Below are 25,702 nucleotides of genomic sequence, written 5' to 3' on the forward strand. Positions count from 1 at the left end.
ATCCCAAATAAATTAAAACATGTTACAATTTTGAACAAAATTAAAAGGATGAATCACAGGATATTTACACTTATATGCTGTCAGAATCCATGGAATTTACAAGTGAAGAGTGTTCCAAATATCCTAACATTTTTCTGGCTTCCTGTCATTTCAGCGTGTCCAAGAGTTGTAGCAACTGTGAAGGAGGTGAAACTGGCACAGTGCAAAGAGGTTTTAGGGTGTCTTCTTCCTCAAAGCTTGAGGCATTATTTCATAATATATGATTCAGCAGTAAGATGTTAAAAATATTTTTTCTCAGAAAAGCAACATATTCTTGTGATTTTTTTTTTCTTCTTAATTTTGACATCACTGAATCATATGAATAGTTGAGGACTGAAAGGACCACTGAGAATCATGTAGTCCAGCCCCGCTGCTCAAAGCAGGGTCATCTACAGCAGGTCACTCAGGGCTGTGTCCAATTGAGGTGAGGTGTTTTTTTTTTTAGTATTTCCAAGGATGGAGACTCCAAAGTCTGTCTAGGCAACCTGTTTCTGTGTGTTCGCCACCCTTTCCCAGTAAACACATTTGTACTTATGGTTAAATGTACTTTCATCTATTTAAGCTTGTGGGCATTTCCTCTTGTCCTGTTGCTGGGTGGCACTGAGAAGAGTCTTGCGCTGTCATCTTTACTCCCTCCGATCAGATATTGATACACATTGGTAAGATCTTCCTCCAGAGCCCTCTCATTGCTGGGCTTAGTCTCAGCTCTCAAACTCTGCTTGTATGACATGCCTCTGTTGTCATTGGGGCCATTCTCTGGCCTTGCTCTCTTACATCCATGTTTCTCCTGTACTGTGGACACAGCAGTGCAGATGTGGTCTCACCAGTGCTGAGTAGGGAGCAAGGATCACCTCCATCAACCTGGTGATGCTCTTCCTAATACAGCCCAGGATGCTGTTGCCTTCGTTGCTGCAAGTGCACATTGCTGGCTTGTATTCGACGTGGTGCCTACCAGGAGCTCCAGGACCTTTGTTTTCTGTTTTTTGTTTTGTTTTGTTTTGTTTTGTGATTGTCAGCCTCCAGCCTGTCCTGGTGCATGGGGTTCTTCCACTGCAGTGCAGGACTTTGCATGCCCATTTCTTGAATTTCATAAATGTCCTGTCAGCTGAGTTCTCCACCTGAGATTTTCTTGCTCTTTCCAATAACTGCTCTTCAATAGGCTGGATTAAACTGCTTCAAAATGAATAAGACAGCTCAGGTTTATCTCAGTGCCTTTCCTGGGTGACAATTTTTAATTCTTCTTCCTCCCTAAGGAAGGGAACCATCAGTCATCCTCTTTATCATCAGGTTGGGTTCTGCTGGCAGACTGTACCTTTCCAGTTCTCCTCTCTTGTGCAAGAAGTGAGGAGTACTGTGCTGTGTTCTTGCATCTGCAGGCTTCATTGTAGGTTAGATGACTAGTATTAAAAGCTTAGAGCTTTCAAAAAAATAAATTAATAATAATAATTAAAAACTACCCACTGTGGACACCTAAACTTCTTCCTATTAAGTATGAAAACTAGGAGCTTTTTCTTTGAATTTTTGACTTTAATAGTCATAGGTGAAGCTTTGAGCAGCCTTTGTGCCTGTTGTGATTGCTTAATATTTAAATCGGTTAGGTTGACATGCTTTTTCATACAATTCTTTAAAAAAAAAAAAGGAAAGCAAAAGGAGGGGAAAAAAGAAAAAAACAAATCCAAAACATCCATTCCCAGAAAAGTTGTAGGTCATTTCTTCTTTTTACCTGGATCATCATCTCCCTGGTCCTGATTAGTTCATTGCCTATTTTTTGCTCAAGCCTCATGCTGAGATGATTTTTAAAACAGAGATGTCTGCTTTGAGTCAGGATTTATAAAACCAGAAGGGCTATTTCAAACAATTTGCTGACATCCTCTAAGTCAGAGGCTGTTGTACTTCCTAAAATTGATGTTTAAGTAGTTTAAAGTGTATCTTAGAACCAGTCTTGACTCTCTAATTTTCTGTGACAGAGCCCACTTCAGACATAAAGGTTGTTGATTGTTAGTTGCTCTCATTGCTCAAAATTAATGACTTAATTAAATAATTCATTTTTCATCTAAATTTTAACTTCTTACTCTGGTCTGCCAGACTGTAGTGACATGCCTGACCTGCACAGACTGAAATTTTCTGCTAAAGAAAAACACTGAGTTACTCAAGGTTTTTCACCAAAACTCTTATGCGAACTGTCATACTTCTCAATCCCTATAATTGCTTTTTCAACTCATTTCTGAACCCTTTATAATGCATCAGTATCTTCTCAGTATGGGTATTAGAAGTGGATACCGTGTGAATGTGGTTGGGAATAAGACTGTACAAGTATCAGAAGCTTAGCTGAAAGATTCAAAAGCATTCTTTCGGTAACTGATCGGGTTATTTTTGGTCTGTCATTTCTTTCAGTTTTGAAAAGGGGTAATTATTTCTTCAAAGAGGAGATGTTATCATTTGAATTATACTAAAAAAAAATACAGTAATAAAAAACCATTCTGTTATGTAGTAATCCATAATTAGTAAAAGTTAAATTGCCTGTACAATCTAAGTGACGTATTGTACCAAACCAGAGTCTGATTACTTGCAACTCTGAAAGTACAGCAATAGTCACGTCATCTACACTGATGATGCTTGTTGAGGTACAGTATCTGGAGACTGTAAGGAATATTGTACTGTGAAGTGTCAGAAATGGAAATAATCAACATATTGAAGTTACTGTTTGCAAGCAGAAATATGAAGTAGGGCGGCTGAGTTCGGATGCAAATACTTTACACCTAGTTAACGTAGCCATCTAAATACATGTACTGTACACCCATATGCATGTCAGCGTAGTGAGTAGTGAACCGTGCATTATGAGGAATCTTCATTCTGCACTATTTCACTGAAATCTAGTAATGACAACCCAACCACATCCATCAATGTATATGCCTAATGATCCAGTGATGCAGAATGTTGTTTTTTCTTTTTCTTTTTCTTCTTTTTCTTTTGACCTTCAACCAGGAAAGCTTTCTGTTTATACATGAAGTAGCCCTTTTTCATTTGGACAAGAAGGAAATGGTATTTGTTGAAGTAGGCACCTATGGTCTGCAGACCAATTTACTTTTCAGCTTATCGAATCAAGATCTGCCTGCTTTTGCCTGTATTTAGCAACCTAATGTCTGCCTTAAGTAATTCCATGTTAGGTAGTTGAGCTGTAGTTCAGTGAAAGGCATAAGCTGTATGGGAAGGTGGGATGGAAAGGACCCAAACTAGACTTGCCTCAAGCTACTGTGACAGTTCAGATAGACAGAGATTAATTTTGAACTGAAGAAAGCTAAAAATGATTTTGTTTAACCAACTGGTTTTCTCACTTTTAAATAAGGTGGCCTATAATATCGCAATTTGTTTGGGTTTTCCTGAAGGAAAATTCTCAAGTTTTCAACTACCACGTGGGAAATTTTATGGAAGATATTTCCATGTTAAAAACAAAATACATATGACCATTTCTAACACTCTTCTAACCATCATACTTTCAGTCCTAAGGAAAGTGAATATTATTTTCTAGTCCACATCGTTATCCTGTTTCCGTCATCTCTTAATGATCCCGTTTCTGCCCATCAGCTAGGTTTAAAAATTGCAGAACAATCAGTCACACCTCAGTTAAATGTGAGTATTGTATGTAATAGGGTGGGATAGTCAGTAATATATTTTATGTAGGTAGGGTTGGGATGACATAACGGAAGATTTATATCACTCAGGTTCCTTGCATATCCCAGAATTCTGGCATTCTATTACGCTGCTATTATAAAACAGAAATATCAGAGATTGCCTGCAAGCTTTGTAATGAACTAAGCATCTAAATGTGCTGTTCTAGGTATTACAAAATATTTGGAGAAAATGCTCCACAAAACCTATAATAATGCAGTTCAGAGAAGGGAAAAAAAACCTTACATAACTTATTATGAGATCCATATGGATGGATGGTCCTTCTTTTTACTAAGCTCCAGTATCCTGTGATGTTATTCAGCACCGTTTTATTTAACCAAATGACTTTCCCAATCCACGTGGTAAATTATTTATTTAACGGGATATTTATTTTGTGTGTTGTCTTTTAAATTAAAAAGCATTTAGATTGACCAGTTTTGGAGGAGTATTTGTAAAATATAGATACCGTGTGTCATTTGGCTGGATTTCTTCCTGAGGCTGCAGAGATTTCAACAAGGGATTGTTACATCCCTCCAAGTTTGCTTGTGTCAAGTTAGTGAAGAAAAGGGACAGCCCCGTTTCCTTTTTTTTTTTTTTTTAATATATCTTTATGCACATATGCAGCCATATATAATTGCATATGCAGTGCAACTGTGTTCTGTGTGATGGAAGGAAAGCTGTTCTCAAGTGAACGGGTATGTCATAGCCGAGTCAACTGGGCCCCTGCTGCGCTCTGCTTTTGTTGTTTGAAAAAGGTCTATGTACGAAAAAAAACTACTTCTGTTAAATATTAGTAAGACTGTAGAGTGAATTTTGATCACTGAAGTTGACTGAAAATGTATTGTCTGCCTGGTGTGTTACGTCTGGTAAATAGCTAGTTGCTGTGGAAACTGCCTGAAAAAGTAGAGGGTCACTGGTACCACATAAATACTTTAAACAAAACCTGATCATAGCAAATTCGAACATTAGTCTTCGAAAAAGGATAAAAGAGGAGGAAGAGATTCAGACAGCTTTTTCCTTTTGTAAACTTGCTGCTTTATAGGGGAAAAATAGCTAGAAATAGTACGTCTCACAGAAAATGAAAAGGTTGTGGAGGCACTGCGTTAGTGAAACAGCTGTACGAATGTGAAAGAGAAAGTTCTCCAGCTTCAGCCATTATGGGTTTGTTTGGGTAGGTCTAATTTTGGAAATCATTATAGCAAAGGTAAATGACTTGCACAGGAGACTACTGTAAACAAAAGACTCGATGCATTTACTTTGGCAGGAGTCTTGAGGAGACTCGTTTCTTTCACTGCCTCTTTTACACAGCCTCCTGTAATGCTCTCACTGACGGCCTCTGTGTGCAGGCGGTTCTCATTTCCCTTCCTCCCTCTCTGACAGCTTCTTTCCCTGACAGGTAGGATTTAAGGGTGGCAGCACCTGCTGCTGAAGTCCTGCTGGGTAGCTGTGTAATGCCTTTGTTTTTGTAGTAGCTGTCCCTTGACTTCTCAAGCCACTGCCTTTTGCTCCAGTAAGAATCTCCTCATTCTCTCCTAGCCTGGTCCTGAAGTACCATCTGTTACAAATCCTTTGCTTTTCAGTTGTGGCTCCTCTTCGGTTGCTTTCTGTGTTTTGGTTTGTTTGTTTTGTTTTTATCATTTCATAGCTTTATACTTACAGATTGTAGGCACACTGATGCTTAGCTGAGTTTTCTTGTTTTTCGGTGAGGAGTAAACCATGGGAGTGATAATTCCCCTTCTAGGTCTTGGCCCATTCCACACCTACTTACTCACTCTCGTGTGGGTGGGGAAGCAGCTCTTGTGATGACAGGAGTGGCCATGCAGAGCCTGCATTTTCTCTTTTACAAAGCTCCTTAAGAACACAGGCATGTAGCAGAGCTTTCAGGGATTTCTAAAGCTGGGAGGATGAAGTAGAGTGGCAGAGTCAGTACAGCAGTCTGCTGTACTCGCTTGCTGGCACCTCCCTGCTGCACTCCCTGACCTGGGTGACCTAGGAGACTCCTCCTCATACTCCTTGTAATGGGTGACTTCTACGTGCCGTCACTTCCCAGGTGGTCAGGAAGTGTTGCTTTCAGTCGAGAAATTGCTCAGCTCTACATAAAACAGGCTGGCCAAACTCTACCTTTAATTTATTTATTAAAATACAAGATTATTACGCTGTATCTTCAACTCGCAGGAACCCATCCCTGGACACGTCCTCACCCACTTGATGCCCATGGGGGATAGCAGTGCTGCTGGTCACTTTGATCTATTGCTGGTGCCAAAGGAATCGATAGGGTCATTTGCTGCTGCTGCCCTTAGAAGCAGCAGATTCTCTTTATCTCTGGAATTGCTCCCTTAGTGCTCATTAACTAGGAATACAATAATTGAGAACCTGGTAGGAAAAGATTTTTTTTTAGTTGCTCTGATCTCTAAAATGGAGCTTAACCACATAGTAATAACACATTAAAATATTTGACCAGTATGACTGATACAAACAAGCTGCCAGTGGAATGGAGTGCCTGGAAAGAGGTTTTACATCAGATTGCTTTCATCTCATGCTGTATATACAAGGTATCTGTCTGCTTTCAGGTCATATAACTGGTTCTGAAGAAAAAGATATGGTTTTAGCTGCATGAACTCTTTTGAACTTCCTTCCACCTGCAGGGTCTTTGAATGTCAGGTGAAGCACACAACTTGGATTATTTTCTGATGTCTTAAGAAACCAAAAGACAACACACAACTTTTCTTAAAGAGAAACATCCTGCTCTCAAAACCTATTGGGGGGAGAAATCACAAAAGATACACCTCTTGTAACAGCTAGCACAATTGTTTGCATTTATACTAAGAGTTAATAAAATGTAGACTTCTTTTTGGTGAGATGTTAGGATATTATCTCTTCCTCCTGTATAAGTTAGCGGAGAGCTGGAAGTGATGACTTTGGGTTACTGTGCCTGATAATTGAATATAAACCCAAAGCCAAGTCAAAGTTTTGGCCATACATATTTGTTTTAAATTTCCAGTATGAGATTCAGCCTGATGTTTCAGAGACAGAGGTGTGGCCGTTGACAGAACAGAAACTCTTGGCACAGCGAGCACGGAGCAGTTTGCGTGCTGTCTGATTGCAGTGCCCCATGCATGGCTTCAGTCAGGGCGTGGGCGCCTTCCCTAGTGAAGAACCAACATTGCCTGCAGCAAAGCCAAAGGTCTTCTACCATGGTGATATATAAAAATAAAGACCCACTTTCCACCTGTGAATTTAATATTATAACCTTCTTTTCAACAAACAGTAAGGTAGCATAACTATTTTTAGAAGATAATGCTCATGGGCATTGGTATATTCCTGCTAATTTACGGTATGCTGTTCCCCTTAATTGACCTCTGTTGTGGACAATGTGTTGCTTCCTTTCTACACATCAAAATGCTTTTTAGGTGTAGCATTCTCACTTGAATCAACTGTGAAAGTAGGCTTTTCTTTCTTAAAAAGGACTTTTGTCAACTCTGCCCTGAAGATTTGCTGAACTGAGTAATGCTAAAGATATGTACTATTAAATGAGCACAATGTCTCTGACTTACAGTCATGGTATTGGCAGGAAGGTGTATGAGAGCTCGTGCTGTGCCTTTCACTGCTTCTCACCCACCAAATCTTTAGATAAATAGAGGAGTGTGTGTGATTGCAGGAGCTGCCACTCATTGCTTTGGCTTTGGTTAGACTCAGTTGCCCGAGAGGAGGCTGTCGGGTGTGGGAGCGTCCTTAAATTCAGAAAGTTTCATGAATTTAGGTTTGTTCTAACCCCTGAGTTACCTCTATCACCATATTTTAATTACTGAACAATATCTCTTTCAGCTAGAAAAAAATAAATGTGTTATGATAGTGGAGGCCAATGCGGACGGACCTGACATAGGCTCCTTGGTGTCAAGGCAGAGGGAAGGGTTGCACCAACTGTGCTTGGAGTGACCATAACGTTCTTTGTACTTCCAGCAAAGTCCCAAAAGTGGATTGTTTATGCCTGCGAGGAAGTAGAGCTGTAATAGCAGGAATTTGCTGGTTTAGCCAGTTTCTCTGTCGGAGTTTCTGTTGTTATAACCAACTTACTGCTGGTGGAAACTCTCAGAGAGGGTGGAAATCGGAAGGAAAAATAAATTTGGTCATTGTCTTATGCAACAGGAGTTGTGAGCATGGGCTGAGCTGAATCCCATTGCTGCACACAGGGAACGGCTGCGGGCAGTGTAGTCAGCAGCTACCCCAAGAACTTGGAATTTCTGCACAATTATTTCATATCTCCTGGAAGGGTGCCAAGCAGAGTTTAATTGCTTGTGACACAATCTTTCTCCGTGGTTAGACAGGACATTGAATGCTTTTGAACTTTTAAGTTACTATGGGGTAGCTTGATCTAGCATGGTTGTGTTTAATATACAGACACATAATGAAACGTATTTCTTCATCAGATAGAGTTCTTTGATACACTTTTTGTTTTGTATGTACCACACTAACTTCAGGGAGAGGAAGGGAGTTCTTGTAATAACATATGTGTTTGTTTTTCTGTTTAGTAAATTGACAGGTGTATGGTTTTTCTTGTGTCTGCCCAGGAAACCATGTCTTGTCTCCTGGAGAGTCTGTTGGAAAAGGTCTAACGCCAGAAGCTGCAAAAGATCTTGGTCTTCCTGAAGGGATTGCAGTAGCAGCATCTCTCATTGATGCGCATGCTGGAGGACTAGGTACTCAGTCACATATTTACTATTCTTGGAAACAGGAATGTATTGAATTAATTTTAGCCATTTTTTGCATAGCCTGTTTTGTATCCAGCAATTTGCTCTGATGCTATTCTTATGAAATAGCATAACTAAAATAAAATAAAAAAAATCCTCACAATAACTACTAATGTTGAATATCTGTTTATAGCAAGGTCCTTAAATATCACTGTTTATTTCTTTGCAGCTGGGTTTCCAAATTGTGCATTAACTTCTTTTAGTTCCACTTTGAATTCCTGAGCTGAGACACCATTGGGTTGGCAAGCCAACATGATGACAGTTTACATCTTCTATTGCTCAAAATTTTGTGGGGATAAGTAAGAAAAATAAAAAGTTTCAGTTTTGAGGGAGAAGACTCATGTTTGAGGCTTGTTTGTAGTTGGTCTTCCTTCTTAGTATTAGGAGCAATTCATCCCTTGTTTAAGTAATGCAGCCGAGCCTTTTTCATATACATTTATGCTAGCAGATTATGGAATATATACCAAAACCAGTGCCTTTCCTCTAGCGGTAAGAGTATGTAAATACTGTGTATTCAAACAAATGTAAGCAGTTCTTGTAGCAAACAAGAGTGGAGGGAGAACTGGCTGGTGAAAGGTAATTCCCTTCTGAGGCTTTCAATATTTTATCCATAGCTGGAGTGGAAGGCCTAATAGTTCTTTTTTTTTTTCTTTTTCAGCACAATATTCTGATATGCTCAGTTTCAGCTGTATTGAAATATGTTTGGTGAGGCTCAAGTCCTTCATTTTCGTACTATGCTGTTTGTCCTTATCTAAATACAGTCAAAAACAAAGTGATTCAATGTAACTTTCAGCAGGAAATTGAGGTTTTTTAGTTTGGTAGGTTAGAAAAAATTTTTACCTCAGAAAGTTTCAGTGTTATTGAAGCAGTACTGTTCAATGGAAATCTATTGCTCATCAGAATATTTTTATCTAGATCTAAATGAAATATGATTAGTTGCTAAAGTACCAATTTTGTTTCAGATATTTTGTGGTGTTTTAAATCTTATTTATTTTTCTAGAAGTTGTGGCCTGGAACTTCTTATATGTTTAAGTCCATTTACTTTGCTTCTGTAATTTTGTTTCTGTAATCTCTTGCTTTTCTTATTACCTCAGAAGAATTAGCTCTGGATCCAGCATTTTGTTTTGACCAACTGCAGAAAGGAATGTATGCAGCAAGGAAGACTGAGTTTTAGTGTCATAGTTGTAGATATGTTGAGTCCTTACTATTGAGACTGATTTAAAAATCAGTTTGTGTCAATTAGTATCCTAATTGACCAAATCATATGATGTATAGGTGCAAAAAAATGTGTTTACAACTATGGCAGTTGGCTGTTTTGTATTCTTGAAATGGATGTAATGATAAGCCGGTCTGAAATACAAATATTATTGTGCCAACAAGCTCTGAGAAAAATATTTTAAATTAGGTCCTTGTTTTTAAATTTTGTTTTTAAATTTAACATTGTATTAAAATAGGTGTTTGGTATGTTCCAATGGACTCCTTTATAGTCACCTACACTTTTTTCTAATTGGACCATAGCATCAGATCTTTTGCTATAAATATGTATTAGTAAACATTTTTGCAATGGCTAAATCATGAATGTTTAATCAGAGAGTTTCTGTTTGTCTTCCTGTCTTCATACTGTGTGTACAGCAAAGTATTCATTAAAAAGTGGAGAATTGTTTGCAGCATCTCAAACCTCTTTAGAGTTTGGGACCAAAATCTCTATAAGACTACAGTCCAGAAATAGAAGATAAAAGAAAAAAGTTTACAAAATCCGTTCTGAAGAATTTATGCTATATGTATTTTGAGGATTATATACTGAGGATTACAGTTTTTGTAAAGGATATGGCTTGTATATTAGTACACATCAGGTTAGTTTGCAGGACAATAACATCCAGTGGGTGCCATTACTCTCATTCTTGAACAAATTCTGCTTGTGGTCTTGAAAATAGCCTGTAGTAGGAGAGTAAGGAAAACAGCCCTTTTGCATCCTACAGGCTAAACCAAAACAGTGTGATGGACATCTTGTTTTCAGTGTTAATACCTTTTGATGTGCTGTTCATATCTGCTTTTGGCTGGATATAAAGTGTATTTTTGCTGGACAGGTCCCTGGAGTTTATGAAGGCTTTGAAGTTTTGAGTAAATAAGGTAAAGATAAAGAATTATTTAATACGTATGTCAGTAGAGATCATGTATGACTCCTCAATCGGTCCATCTGATACCTATTAAGGAAAGGTAAAAACCTAAAAGCCAAATAGATATGTCTTTCATTTTGACCTACTGTACCAATTTAAAAGAGTCTACAGATAAAAATGTGAGTATGGGAGGCCAGTCTTTTGGGACTGATCTCATAAAAAGAGATCAGCATTGTTTCAGCAAAACTAGAGGATTTATTGTTCAGTATCTAAAGTACTTTGTCATTGTGGAAGAGATCCAAAAGTATGAATGCTTAGCATTGATTGTTTTAATAAAATCTGTCCTAGAGTTTGTGTGATACACAGACTTGTTCTCAGTTTGTCTTCAGAACCTTCTCAAAATTTTTAGTCTGCCTTAGATTATGAAAAATCACAACTAAATTAAAGATAAAAGTAACTTCTAAAAATAGTTACATTATTTTTGGTTAATAAAAACATTTTCATATTCATATTCAAGTTTTCATATTACTATTATTATTTGCTATCTGACTTAAATTAATCACAAATAGGAAGACTCCAGTAACTCTAAACACTAAAGCCATTGACAAAATTCCACTGATTTCAGTAAAACCCAAAAGGCATATTCTGCAGAATGCATATTTTGCAGATGCGTGTTTTCATAGTGATTAAAAAAATATCTAAACATGAAGCTCTTTAATTTTGTATTGTTCGTGAAAATACATTTGCAACATATGCTGACGAATCAGTTTAATATTTCTTCGCTCTGAAGCATGAACAGTATTTTTAACTCCTTTTAGAAATTTTAATACAGTATTTTCTACTACAGGAATCTGCCTTTTAGATAACTCTATCCACAATTCTTAATATAAACTCCTGCACATCTCTGCTTGAGCAGTGAAAAATAAAGCATAAGAAACATTACTTTTATTTTTCTGTTGTTCCTTACAAATAAGCTCTGTGTATGACAGCTATGCTTCTATGTAGTCACAAGCCAGCTAAGATAAAGGGGTATAAGGAAAGATTTTTCCTTATAAGGAAAGACACTAAAATTTAGCCCTTAATTTTCTGATTATTTTAATAACTTTCAACCATGATAATACCAGGATAACCATGGCAACCCTGATAAGACAAAGCCCAACAGATTGATTTGATAATAGAATCTTGCAATGGTGACCTAAACCAGAAGGTGTTAATGAAATGTAGCATCCTAACCACAACACTTGGCAGCATCTTTCACTTCTTAAAATCTTTGATTTTGAAAATATAAAATGTCCAGCAAACGTTTTTGCCATCCTCCTGCAGTGTGGAGAAAGATTGTTGTTGTTTTTTTTTTGTTTTGTTTTGTTTTTGTAGGATTGGCACCATAGTCACCAAACTGCACATTGATCTGATTGAAAAATAATGGTCAAGAGAAACAAGACAAACCAAAGAACATTTCTTGTCATGCTGCTGCAGTTTGCTGGATGCAGGACAATGCAACACAAGAATGCAACCTAAGAGAAGAAGGAGAGGGCAGAATTTCCACTTCAGCCTGCCCTTAATTGATCTGAGCATAATAACATGCCTGCTGAAGTTGGCTGTAGATCTGCCCCAAATCTGTAAGCAAGCTCCTGGCTCTTCTCTGGCATCTCCTGGTATAAATTCCTGCTGTGAGCTGAGTGCTTGTTGAATTTGTCATCCTTCCTGTCCTGTCCTGCATGCAGAAGCTCCTCATAGTCAAGCACAGCTCCTCTTAGGGAAGGAGGAATCTCTCCTCATGAGGATGCTTCTGTCTGACATGGACAAGATAGCAGCAGCAGGCAAGACAACAAACTTGGCGTCTTTCCAGTCTCCTGCCAAGTTATTCAATTTTTCAACTCGTCCCCTGACAAAACCCATCATACAGTATATGCAAGATAAACTGTCAACAAATAAACATACCTGCTGTAGTGCCTTTTTCCTAGCAAGGGAGTCTTTTATTCCGTATGTTAGTGTACTACCTAGGAGGTCAACAATAACCAAAGGTCAGCTTATAGTTGAAATACCACTTAAAGATTATGATGATAAACATGAACAAGAAATCATCTTGTGTCCTCATGCATCTGTAATAATAATTTAAAAAACCTCACACATTATATCAGCTATTTTATAGCTTTGTTTATTTTCTAAGTAGACTTATTGTTATTTGCAGTAGCGGCGTGAGATATTTGGCAATTATTTGTGCGTGGAAAAGCACTGTTTTGTGAGGGTTGGCTTGCTCTTCTTTAAAATTGAATTTTAATTTTATTTTAATAGGAGTAATTGGAGCAGATGTGAAAGGACATAACCTGCCATGTGAAAACCAGCCAATTACATCACGAGTTGCTATGATCTGTGGAACATCTTCATGCCACATGGGGGTAGGTTGTATGCATAGTCCTAATTTGTACAGAATATAGTAACTAATGTGTTTGAAGGGAAAAATGACCTTTGTGCCTCTCACCCTTTTCTTTTGCCTTGATTTTTTTCTCTGGTAACTCTAACTTTGGATATTAATTATATATTACCATGCATTTACTATTAAGCAAGGACTTTAATAGTAGTAGAAATCAATACTGAAAAATGACATGAAAAGTAAAAACCGCGATGCTAGAGTGGCTTAAAGAGCAGGCTGAAATCTGAGCTTGAGTTATCTGTGACAAGCTTGTCACTAATGTGTTACAGAATAGTGTCTTTGGAGAAGGAATACGTCTCCAGTCACAGCCCTTCTCCATCACCACTTCACCTAATCAATATAAATCGTTCTACCTCTGAAAGTTGCAGTGATCTATAGAATTATGATCCGTATCATGACTAAAAAGAAAAACCTTGATAAGCAATTTTCACTTTGCTAATTTTTCTCAGTGAATTAATACAAAAGCTTTTTGTGAAATTGCAATTAAAATTTAGTGTCTGCTTTTGAAATTTATACCTTTTTAAAATGTATGAGTCTGAAAGCATTCCATTTAGATAAGTACCCTTTTCTGCCACATTTTTTATTTAAAACTCATTTTGCTCTTAAATTTAGACTGATTATAACTTGTTTTTTCCTAAATGAGCAAATGGCAGTGGGAGTGCTAGAGGCTTTAGAGAGGACTCACATGCTTCATGGAGAGAGATGTCCAGTAGAGAAAAAGAAAGGAAGGTAATAATAAAATGTCAGGTTTAGCAGAGTCTGTAAGTTGTCTTTGTAGTAACAGCATGTATTAAAATGGTCTTGTCACATGGATTGTAGTTCAACAAAGCATTTAAGCACATGATTGAACTTAAAGATATGAATAATCCCAGTATTGTGAAGTAGAGCATTTTTTAACAAAAGCTTAAATCCTGTACAACTATTGGAACATATTTGGGTTCCTTCCCAAGTAAGAGATTCAAACCTCTAACTCCACCACTCTTAGCTTACTCTGTCTCTGAAAAATCACATTGGTATCTCTGTGTCTATTGAAGTGTGGGTAAGGCACCCTGCAGATACCAGCTCTGGGGGAAAACATTGCCCTTCCAAGCCTGCCTCTACTTTTGTTATTTCCACTTCTTTTGATGGAGGCTTCTGCCCTTTCAGAATAATCTGTTTGTGTGAACTCTTCCTAACCTGTTCCATTTAGCTGAGTTAGTTTAAATCATTAAACTAAGCTGGGTTAATAGAGACATAATACTGGGCTGCAATGAGCTAAGGAGCTCTCAGACAGTTTCCCAAAAAGGTCTGAGGGCAACGTTGAGCAGCTGGAAATGGGCCAGCTGGCTGTAACTTATTCCTTTAATATAACTCACCCTGGAGGAGGACATGTGTATGGTTATTTATTAATTTTTTAATCTATGTATATTGGTACGTTCCAATGTAGACCCAGTTCACAACTGCAGTTTGTTTCCTTTGCCAAACTGGAGCAAAGCATGTCAGTATAGAGACTTTAACAGCACTTTGTGTGTGTGTACTCCATGACAATGTTAGACGTGGCTCTATTAGCTGTGCTAACATAACAGAAGTGGCGTGATAAAGTCCGTGCTGATGTGAATCGATGTTCTGTTCTGTCATTAAAGCTAGCCCAAAGCCTGCATAGGCTACACGCCATAGGCAAGGCAGAACCTTTTAAGGCTCTTAATGGTTTGAATGCAAGCTCGGGGATAGATGCTTGTGCAGTTTGGGGTTTATTTAAATATAACTACTCAGCATTTTGTAATCATTTCCTTCACTGCCTTCTTTCACTCTACTGATCAGAGGTATAGCAATCTCTAGCCAACAGACAATAAGCCAATTCTGAACTTCTCTGGATTTAATCTATGAAAAGATTTTGGTTTACTGCTCTTTTATCTATTACCTGCATATTCTGTATGAAATAAATGTGGAGCACACAGAGCAGTTGTATTTGTGTTTTAATGAGACCTATACGCAGCTGCATTTGGCTGGAATTAGCTGTTCCTTTTTTTAATTAGGGCTATAAAATGAAAGTATATTATACTTGTGTTTTGATAGAAATATATATTTTCTCTCCCCATGTGCACCGAGGGACCCTCAGGGCTACAGAGATTAATCATCGAGTTTAATTTAATGCAGTGGGAGAGAGACCTGTGTGGTCAGGCGGGCATTAGAAGTGCCTTTGATCTGCCTCAGGTGCACTGAGCCCCAGTGAGCCAGCAACAATAATACCTTTGTGAGATGATCAGAGAAGAGAGAGGGAGAAAATGGCCTGTGTGGAAACTCAAGGCCGTCCTTTGTTGTGGTTCTGGCAAACGCAAGAGCCAACTGTCAGGAGAAATTCAGAAAACAGAAAGCAGGGTGAAAGTACGGTTGGATTTCTTTCAAGGGATCGTAACAGGAAACTGTTCAAAATCATCTGCTGTGCCTCCCCCCCTTCCTGCCCTTGGTGGGGGCAGGGGTGCTGCTGCTGCTCGGAGTGTCTTGGTACAGCATTTCCCTTCTCTAGCCCTCATACTCCATGAGTCACAGAGCAGGTATTGCTCGAGCGTGGCATTTGATTTAAACTTTTAAGAGAAATAACTCCGTGACCCAGTTTTCATTACCTCAAGGACTCCGGAGATCTTGAACAAAAGACTTTGCTAATCATGCCTTTGATATTTTAGAGAGTACAAATGTGGAACCTAATTTTACTCCTGGCTGTAATAGTTTAATTTGTGGTACAACTATCGTTTTTAAGTGAGGATACGCTTTTGGAATTAACCACTGACAGTTTGGGGTGATCAGACACACGCGAAGCATTGTGTTTCTGTTGAGATACTTGACCAGCTCATGAAAGAGGCAAAAAGCATGTTGTAATTAGGTTACTGATCCCCGTCCAGGTCTGAGCTGGTAGTTGCTGAAAGTCACTGCCACCTCGGGGCTCATCCATTATCCATGAGAGGAAAAAAAAAAAAGATGGTCTGTGGAATATTTTTGGGCAGTTATTCATTCTGCGTGATTCTCTGCTGCCTCCTTTGCCCTAGCAAAAAGTCATCAGTGAAATTTTGCATTTGGAATGGCAAATAAGCTGTCCTTTTACTTTTGAAGGTCTGTCCCTTAGTTTAGGGCTGGGATTCATTTGCTGTGGCTTTGATCTCAGTGAGCAGCGTAGGTATTCCTTTCAAGTGAGGGACACTCAGTGGCTGGCTTTTCTGAGTGGGCTGCTGCAGGTCACTGTACTTTGTAGAAAGGGTCTCTGAACTCCAGCACCCACATTTCAGTGTTGGAACTTTTAGGAGACTTTGCTTGTGTAGCCATGGTGACAACCCAAAATACGTGAGTCGTTTCTCACAGTGAAATAGCAGCAGGTTTGAGGCATTGAAATAGAAGCTTGTATGTTATTCCCAAGTAGTGGTTTGCACCGGTCTAACAGACATGCCTTAACTGCTGGGAATAAGGCAGTTGGTTTCCCTAAAAGCCTGTCTTCCTGCCAGTGTCTTATGTGTCTGATACTTTAACGTTTTCAGAAATCCTTTGTTTTCTTCTGAAACCTTTGTGTGATCAGAGGGATTTCGGTACAGACATCTGTATTATCTTGTCCCACTCCTAAACAGAAACATACTTGCCCTTTTGCAGATGTGTAAAATCACGAAGAATTGAGTTAACTCTTGCAACAGCAAAAGAGTAATACAAACAAGGGTACTCTTACCAGAAATTTCCTAGTCTTCCTCGCAGCAAGTAACCCAGCAGTGTTGCTGCTTCTTACTGGTATATAAATCTAGTGATTTCCCATACATGCTATTAGAATAGCACTCTTCTCATGGACACTAAATTGACATTATAACACCTTTTTTTTTTCCCCTCAAAGTAAAATGTTTCATGAGACTAACCTTTCTGAGACTACAGGTTTGAGTAAGCTATGTTACACCTAGCAGACTGGGACCAATCTGGGTTTGAAGATTTTGAAAGGAGTTTTAAGTAATTTTTTTCCCAAAACTAATTTTGTAAGTGTACTGATTATGTGCTATGTATGCATATTGAATAAAGTAGAAAGAGATCCACCTAAAATATCCCTGGTCATAAAACATGTATAACTTTTATTTCTGCCTATGCCATGGTGAATTAGGTGCAGTGAGAGATCAGTGTTCTGCTTTGCACTTGTTGCAGAACAGTTGTTCCCTTTTGAAAATATTTGTCATTCCTGCCCGAACACCTCTTTGGATTCACAGCTGAAGGAAGTAGCCAGAGCAGCTTCTAACGGGAACATAGTCTGGCCTCATTTCAGCTTACTGAGGGAGAGGGAGATCTGAATTTGCTGGCATTTTCAGTCCCAAATATACCATGTTTGTGTTCTGTATTGTTCAGGGTCTCTGTTTGTTTTTTTCCATCTTCATTTGCTGATGTGGTCTGTGTGCTTCTTCAGTCATTCCTTTTTCTTTAGCAGCAATCTATGCAAAACTTCCTTTTGGGGACTGTCAGGTCATCTTTTGATTTAGATGCAGTCTCTTCCTTTGCATCTTTCTGCTACTCCTGTGATCCTTGTCATTGTGAACTGAGTCACCTGGCTTGGTGCACAATGCTTTTTTTTCCCCTGGTGGTAATGTGCATGTGGTTTGAAGCTTATAATTTAGTCATTTTTAAAATTTGAGAATCACAAGTAATTTAATTTCTATTTTGCCAGATTCACTACATAATCTAAGAGACGGAGCTTGAGCAACTACACAGAGAGCAAAATGGGCAGCTCATTTTGCTGTTGCTGTGCTTACTATGGATTATTTTAGGAAGAATATCCCATACTCTCTTTTACCAAGCCTGACTAGTCTTTGCCTGTTTTCTGCTAAAGGAACCTCAGTCCAATTTGCTTATTCTAAATTTGTTCATTTGATTCTCGTGATGACTGGCAAACACAATAGAGCTTCGTTGCTCCACAATATCCGCCCAAGCTGCCAGCTTTGTTCACACAAATAGAGTGCAAAGCACGTTTCCACCCCCAAAGCATGCACAGTACGTGTCCTTTGCAGTACATCCTGGAGTGGAGGCTGCAGAGACATGCTGGCTCAAAGTGTTCTCATAGCCTGATCTCTGTAATCTCGGTGGGAGCCAGACCAGCAAGTGGATTCAGTATATTTTGGCTCCGATACCAGAGTCTCCTCTTCAGAACATGCCACGTTGTTAAAGCAGCAGACTTTTGAGTAATTACTACACAGGGACTCCTCAGCTGCTTGAAATCAGCTGTGATGAGAGGAAAACTCATGGAGACGAAGCAGCCTGGTACTTGCTTTGCCAGCTATGTTTAATGCAGTCGGGCGGCACTAAGCGATGGGTTTCTGGCGAGGGGGTTGGAGGCTGCGTGCGGCGCTCCAGCCTCGCGCCCTGCAGTCACCGCTGCACATGCAGCCCTGACGTGAAACGTGCGGTCTCCGAGGGGACAGGGCCAGCAGCCCTCGGCAGCGAAGCTGAGTGCCAACTGGCTGCGACCCAGGGTTTAGCAAAGGCAGCAATTTGTCCTGCTGCTGACCAGGGGAAAGGGGCTGGCTTTGGGAGGGTAAGGAGTGGGGAGAGAGGGGAGGAACGTGGTAGGAAAAAACTGAAAACAAAAGCAAAGCTTTGGAAGCAGAGACTGCCTAGAGAAGTTTTTGAAATGACCTGTGCAAGCCTTCTGAAATTGATAAGCGCTTGCCCTCTTGCTTTTTTAATATTCTCCTCTTCCGTAAGGCCGGTTCTGCACATGTGAATCACAGAGCCTGTGTCTTTCAAATGGGAGAAATAAATTAGTGTCACAGGAACCTCTCCCTTACTCTGTCCTCTTTCAGTTCAGTTCTGCTGGCTTCTATATTGCATTTGGCAGCGGTCACAGTGCTGACTTCCCAGCTAATGAAGACATTTTACATTCAGGGAGGGCTGCATGAAATGAAAACCACATTTTCTTCACGACTGTTGTTACAGGTTGCCCATCCTTTCTGTACACAAATTTAGCCTTCTGAGGAAAAGGTCATGGAGCCTTTTCAGCCTGTGGCCTTCGAAGGGTTATACATCCATAAAAATGCCGCCGCCTCCTACTTGTCCCTCAAAGAAGTCTTCCACACCCTTTTTTAACGAGACTCTCTTGTTCCATTTTCTAGCATCCTTGGTTTGAAAAAGAAACAAACAGAGCTGTAATATCCCCTTCGCTGGCATTACTTTGACATTGTACGCTTTGTTTGCTTTGTTTTGTTTTTAAAAGGCGAGAAGTAAAATATTTCTGCTAGCAGGGCATATAAAAGATTGTTGCTTTTCTGACCTCCTTATTATATTAATAAAAGCTAGGAAGAATTCAGTAGTGGTGGGACATCATGTGCAGGCAGCCTCCAAAACCCAAAGCACTTACTTGCAGAACTAGTAAACCACAAAGCTTAAGATCTTGAAATGTAAATAGGAAGTTGGAGAGTTTACTTTAGAGCCAGCAGTGGTGAGTCTGTATAATGTTTATTTCTGCTTGCCTCCCAGCCTTTTCTAAAGCTTGGCGGAGATGAAAGGAAGGTTTTCTCAGTAAATGGGTTATTAAAAGTTTTTGTTATGACCAAGATTCCTTTGTTCCTGGTCTGACATAATTCAAAGGTCAGGTATGCGTTGGTGACTGGGAGAATGGGATGTTCCTATTTAGTGTGTACCTGCCAGAGATATCCAAGTTTTCCATTCCATCACTTTGCAGGTAATCAACCTGTTGATGGGAATGTAGCTGAAAGCAGTACAGTCACTGTATTGTACGGACACTAAGTAATGCCTAGTAACATTCCCAGAAAACTGCAGTCAACTCTCCTTCCCTTTAGTGAACAGATCATTCAAGTTCAAAGACTCAAAGAATAGATGTGGATAGAGTGAACGCTTTGAAAAATGTTCTGCTTGGAGACTATATGAAGACTGATATTCTACAGACATCTCCCTGACATCAGTGAAAATGCTTGCTTTGAAAATTCCAGCAGACACAGTGGTTTTCATACTGCGGTTAACTGCAAACTACCCTGTGTGACACACAGCCGTATATTAGGGTATTTGATTTATAACACGAAGCCTTTCTGCAGTGTCTTCTCTTCGGTGGTCTCAGGGTTCTTTGCAACAATGAATGAAAGGGGTAAGAGAGACAGAACTGTTGACACTGGTAAGGTTTGTCTGGTCTGTCTGCCAGAAATACTGTGCTGCCTGACTTGGCCTCTCTACTGAACGTACTGTGGGATTGTAGGTTACCTGTTAGTAGACCTGGCTCTAGAGGCTAGCACCTTGTACCTTGAACAGACAGGTCTCAACCAAACCTGAGTGCCTTACTGGCATGCTCTGTTACTAGGAGAGCTGGGTAGGTGATTTTCTTCAGATCACAAGCATCCTTATATGTAATGAATGGTCTTTCCAGTTGACTTGTTTACCTTGTTTTTGTGAGTAGGCATGAATTTATTAAGCGGCCTGCTAATTTGGTGTGTCTAGATCTCATGGTGAACCAAAAGGACAGGTGATGTCTTTTGCTCATACTAACCCTTTTATCATAAGAACTTAGCTGGACTGTAAAGGAATAACTAAGTTTCAGATGAAATGAAAGATTATAGAGGATATCCTTGGTCATCAGTTAGGATGTCTCTGGGCCCTGAAACAATTAAATAGAATTTTCAAGGGAATACAATAGTTGTATGAAAAGCAGCTTCATTGTTTTCTGTTAGTTTTAAAATTTTGGAGGTAGCAGTACTTGCAGTGAGTAGTGTGGGATTTCATGTCAGAATCCCAAATATTGTTTAGTATTGTTGGTTTGCTTTATGATTCGGCCAGACTGTTTCCTTTCTGCAGTTCATCCACTTACAGCGTGAGCATCAAACTGAAGTTGTGCAGACAGATACTTTGGTAATGTGTGTTATGTCAGTGCCAGGTATTAAGGACTCCCTGGGCCAAGGTGGCATAAGATGTAACAGTATTTCTAGATATCTTTTTACTTTTCTGAACAGCAACAATTTCCCCAGTCAGGCAAACTTCATCAGTATTTGGACAGTAGGTGTTCTAGTAGGGCTTTTTTTTTTTTTCCCCACTTTTATTCAGCCTCTCATGAAGCAGTAGTTATTCATCCAAGTTTCCTGTTGCTGCTCCATCTCTTTTGGGGTGAGGATCTTAGATGTGGCAAGGTTTATTAGGAAGAAAGTAAATCTCTTTTCATACAATCATTCTGGAAGCAAAATGAGGAGAAGTGTTAGCTGCTGCTTTTCTCCCAGTGTCAGCTGGGAATCACAGTTTATGCTGAGTTCATTGTTTATAACTGTGGGTGAAGGCCTGAGGTCCTCTCCCAGTGTTTATTCTGTCCTTGGGAGTTTGTCTCAGTAAGTAAAGGCTGAATAAACACCAAGTAAGGTTCTCAGGATTTACCCATTTAGCTATTCAAATAAAAGCATGTTTAAAATAGTGTGTGATGGCATATCCCATGTAATGTAAATCTGCTTCCATTAACTCAGGGGTATTGCAGAAGAAGTTTTGTTTTACCTGTAAGTTTTATATTATTGTTGGTAGTGGCCTTCATTAATATAGAAGGAATACTTATATAATAGTGAAAAAGAAAAAAAAAATCTTTAAAATGGACTGCCTTTTGCAATAAATAAGAAATGTCTTAAGGTACATGGGAAGGGCATCCAGAGTAGGGAAATAAACCAGACCTCATTTGAAAAGATTTTTTTCCTTGATGTTTTGTACTAACTGCAGTAAGAACTGCATTTTTTGTAGAATAATTCACCCCCATAAGTAATGAAGCAAGGAGTGATACATCTGTGCAAGAAAACTTGAGCTACCTGCTCAGTGCCACAGCTGTGATTGGTTTCCCACTCTTCCCTTAATTTCTGTTACATCATCTACAAAGCTCCAAGTTCTTCAGGATTGTCACCATCTGATAAAATGAGCTGACCAAACTGGGCTATCGAGATTTAGACTACTTAACATGCATGTTAGAGATGACAATGAAAATATTTTTCAAGAGAAGACAAAGGTCTTATGGCACAATCTACAGGAAAAGATATGAAACAGGATAGCCCGTATCTGCCTGCAATTTGAGACAATTCTGCCATCAGCTCTTCAGGAAAAGGTCAGTGCTCAAAAACCCTCTTATGGAAAATCTGTGTTTGTATGCTGGCCCGGCATGTCATGCTGCTGTCCTCCAGCCACAGTGACAAGGAGTGGGCCTGCCTTGCACTACACCAGTACTTCTCAGTGGATTTTTAAGTATTATTTGGAGGTGGAGTTGTTTTTGTATCTGGCACGTGAGGTGCAGCAACCACCGGTATTTGTGTGATAGCTGTTCCATGTGCATGTTTCCTAACCTTTCAGGTTGGGGTGAGCTCTTGCTAGTCTCATAAAACAAGGTAGTGCTGCAAATCTTATCTGTGGCATGTTTCTTTAGGAACCAGAACTGAAGCTGAAAGACTGTGAGCTGAAAGAATAGTTCAGGGACACTTCAAAAACTCCAAGACTTTTATGCTTACCCTGTTCATGTGGTTTTCCCTAAGCCATCTGTGACTGGCCATTGTTGACAACAGGTTAGTGGGCTATATGGATCTTTTGGTTCGACTTTTTCTGTTGTTACAACACTGAGAAGAGCTAGTTCATATTGTGATGAACTTTCAGGGATTTAATTTACCATAACAGCAAATTGTAGTGTTATAAAGTGAATATATAAAATGGCCTGCAATTAGTTATCTGTGCTGAAAGATTTATAATCTTCACATAAACTGGCATTTTGTGACAGTGAGTATCTATCATTGGAAAAGAAGTAAAAATAAATGGGTGGTATAAATTTCCAGCTCATTTGAAGCCCTATATCCCCAGTGAGCTATTGTTATGAGAGGCATCGAAGTAACTGCTGTGAGTCATGGAGCAGCATTGCTTTAGAAGAGTACATAATAGCATTTCAGCACAGGACACAAGCAGAAGCTATCATGTAACCAGACAACCTTTCAGTCCATTTATCAAAACACTTCTAGTTCCCATTTCAAGGAAGGCGACATAGTAAATATGAGCCAAAAAAAGAAAGAAAAAAAGGTTAATCTGTATATCTGTATCCAGACATTTCATGAAGTAAAACAATAAAACAAATCAGTGCATTACTGGTAGTGTTTAAGTGCTTAGCAAAAAAAACTTCTGAATTCATCAGGAAAGTGTTTTTGTTTTTGTTTTTTCTGTTTTGGACCTTAAAAACAATTTAACAGATTTAAGCTTTTATTTATTTATTTATTTATTTATTTATTTTCTTCCAATTTATATGAGAAACCTTGGAATTTGGGAAAAGTAAAGAATGATATGCTACTGTGTGCCTGTTGTGTACATACCCAAGCTGAAACATAAGATATGCTTAGTGTTAGTGGATACTGATAAAGGGCAGAATTAAATGAATATGAGCATTCAGGCCTGGAACAATCAGAATTCATCTAGTTTAAAGGTTTTGTTTCAAAGCTGAACATACGGTTAGAGTCCCTGATAAGACATTAAAAGTTCTTGCATCTTTGATTTAGGCAGATGGAAATGGTGAACCTTGAATGAGTCTGGAATGATTACCTATGAATTCATTCTTATTTAACTTCTTCCAGAGCTGAGACTCTCAAGTTGTCCCAGGCTTGGCTCCAAGTTTGCTTCCTGGAATAAACACAGAAGGTTAACCTCACACATAAAGAATAAAAATTTACAGGGGTGCGAATTTTCTGTCGAGGACAACAGCGTTGTTCTTGCGTGTCTGAGGCGACCCAGTGCAGAGACAGTTCTAGGTTAGGCTGCTGTGCTCAGACTTCTCTCACAATGTTCCCATTGTGATCTTGTGGAGACCTGTCTCATATATATGACTCTGAATGACCTATTAATTTGAAACTATTCTCTCCTTGTACTGCTACAGAAGCCGTTTGATCAGCTGGCTCCAGCCCCTCTCTGGGGTCAGTTCTCAGTCTTGGGACAAGTGTCTCAACCAACAGCCTGTTCCCCGTAAAACTTCTTTGTACAAATAAAATAGCATCATTCTTCTACAAAGAAAAGTTGCATCTAGCCCTCCAACACCTTTTTAGTTTATTATATCTTCTTAGAAGATCATCTGTTGAATCACAGCCTCCAGTTTGTTGTTCTCAGGGATCCTTTTCTGCTTTCTTAGGCTTTTACCTGTTGCTCAATTCCAAGGACAGACCTTACTGCCTTTATCTTCTGTTCATGGACTTCAGCTCTACCTGAATAGCATTCACGACTTGCCTCTTTGTAACAGGAATCTCAGGATCTGACTTCCAAAGTAGTAGTGCATAATTCCAAGCTGCCATCATCTTCCACCACATGTGAAGTTAGTGACCCCGAGTTTTGTAGTGCCTCATGGGTACATCGCCCACAGGAATGCACATGTGAGTCTGCTGCTCACAGTGGGTCAGTAAAATCATCACTGAGCCATCAGGAGTCAGCTAGCAGAAATCTGCCAGCTCTCTGCAGATCTTGTAGAAGGTTGAGAAGTTTGTATTTATTCCTAAACAATTTTTATTTTTCCTCCTCTTTGATTGCTTGTCTCACAAAGCGCCAACAGGTAAGAAGTAATGTGATACAGCTTTTCCAGCTTTGAAGAAGCCAACTACCAGACACTCAGGTCTTGTTACAGCTCCCATCTTTTGCAAACTGCTGGCAAATTTCAGCAAACAATTGACACTGGACTGGAGGAGCACATTGTTCAAACGTGGTCCTCTTGGCTTCAGTTGCGAGAGCATTCCTGGGTAAAAGGAAGATACGGTGGCTAAGAGATCCACTGCACCTCCTGACACTGCCTTGCATATTTTTTCCATGGTGCACCATTTGCTTTTAAATAGTGGGTTGGGGATCACAATGTGCTTGTGATATCTCTATTCCTGCTCACAATGCCTTTATTATGGCATAGAGAGGAGAATATGTTTGTAAGCTGCCTGTATTTTTATCACAAAGTATGTGGGGGGACAGTCTCCTTACATAGAGCTTGAAGAAGGATTTGTTTGAATGGGAAGGAGCTGCAAAGACCTTGCTGGTAGCCTTGTGAAAGTTCAGTAGTTAAGAATTGTACGTGTTTGGATTTCAGTATTGTTTCTGAACTGGAGCACCCACTCTGTTTGTTTTGTCCTTGTGAGGGGAAAATATAACTGGGAAGGTTTAATGCAGCCCTAAATGTAGCAAGCCAAGCTTAACTTTCTTATAATTGAGTTGCCTTGCTCTGATCAGGTAGGCAATATATAGTGAAAATAAGATGATATATACTCACCCTATTGGGTTTAATCACGCTTGAATATTTTTTTCTCTCTCTGTCTCTCATTTTACTAACATCCTCTCTTGGCTGAAAACTAAATTTATAAAAGCACATTTTCTGGCAGAGAAATGATACTTTATCAACATTTCACCACTTTAAAAAATAATAAGGCAAATGAAAAGCATTTTATTTCCAATATCATTTTATTCTTTTTTTTCCCTACTTTTATATTTTTCCCACTTTAATATATACTGTTTCAACCTTGAGTTTTGCAGTGGAGAGAGAAGTTGTCAAAAGTTTACAGCAGGAGAGGTAGGTATCATTCTTGCACTGTATTTCCCCCTCAGGAAAATGGTAGAATTTTATAATGTGAAAAATATTACTCTATTTAAAACAGATCTCAGTTGTCCAGGTTTCCTGGTTAATATTGGACAATTCTCTGAAGGGTGATATCATTGCAAGCTTCTTTTATAAGATTCATAGTTAA

At 39.1% G+C, this 25,702-nt stretch overlaps 1 protein-coding gene across 4 annotated transcripts in view; it reads left to right on the plus strand.

The window, feature by feature from the left end:
• FGGY (FGGY carbohydrate kinase domain containing) overlaps nt 1-25,702 on the plus strand; it is a 308,806-nt gene that overhangs the window by 227,727 nt on the left and 55,377 nt on the right. For all 4 annotated transcript variants that reach the window (XM_035538252.2, XM_050712118.1, XM_050712117.1 and 1 more), the window contains 2 exons: nt 8,277-8,405; nt 12,869-12,972. In XM_035538252.2, the coding sequence (XP_035394145.1) occupies nt 8,277-8,405; nt 12,869-12,972 (233 nt within the window). The remainder of the gene's footprint in view (nt 1-8,276; nt 8,406-12,868; nt 12,973-25,702) is intronic.

Source organism: Cygnus atratus, chromosome 8 (genome assembly GCF_013377495.2).
Source record: "Cygnus atratus isolate AKBS03 ecotype Queensland, Australia chromosome 8, CAtr_DNAZoo_HiC_assembly, whole genome shotgun sequence".
Lineage (NCBI taxonomy): Eukaryota > Metazoa > Chordata > Aves > Anseriformes > Anatidae > Cygnus > Cygnus atratus.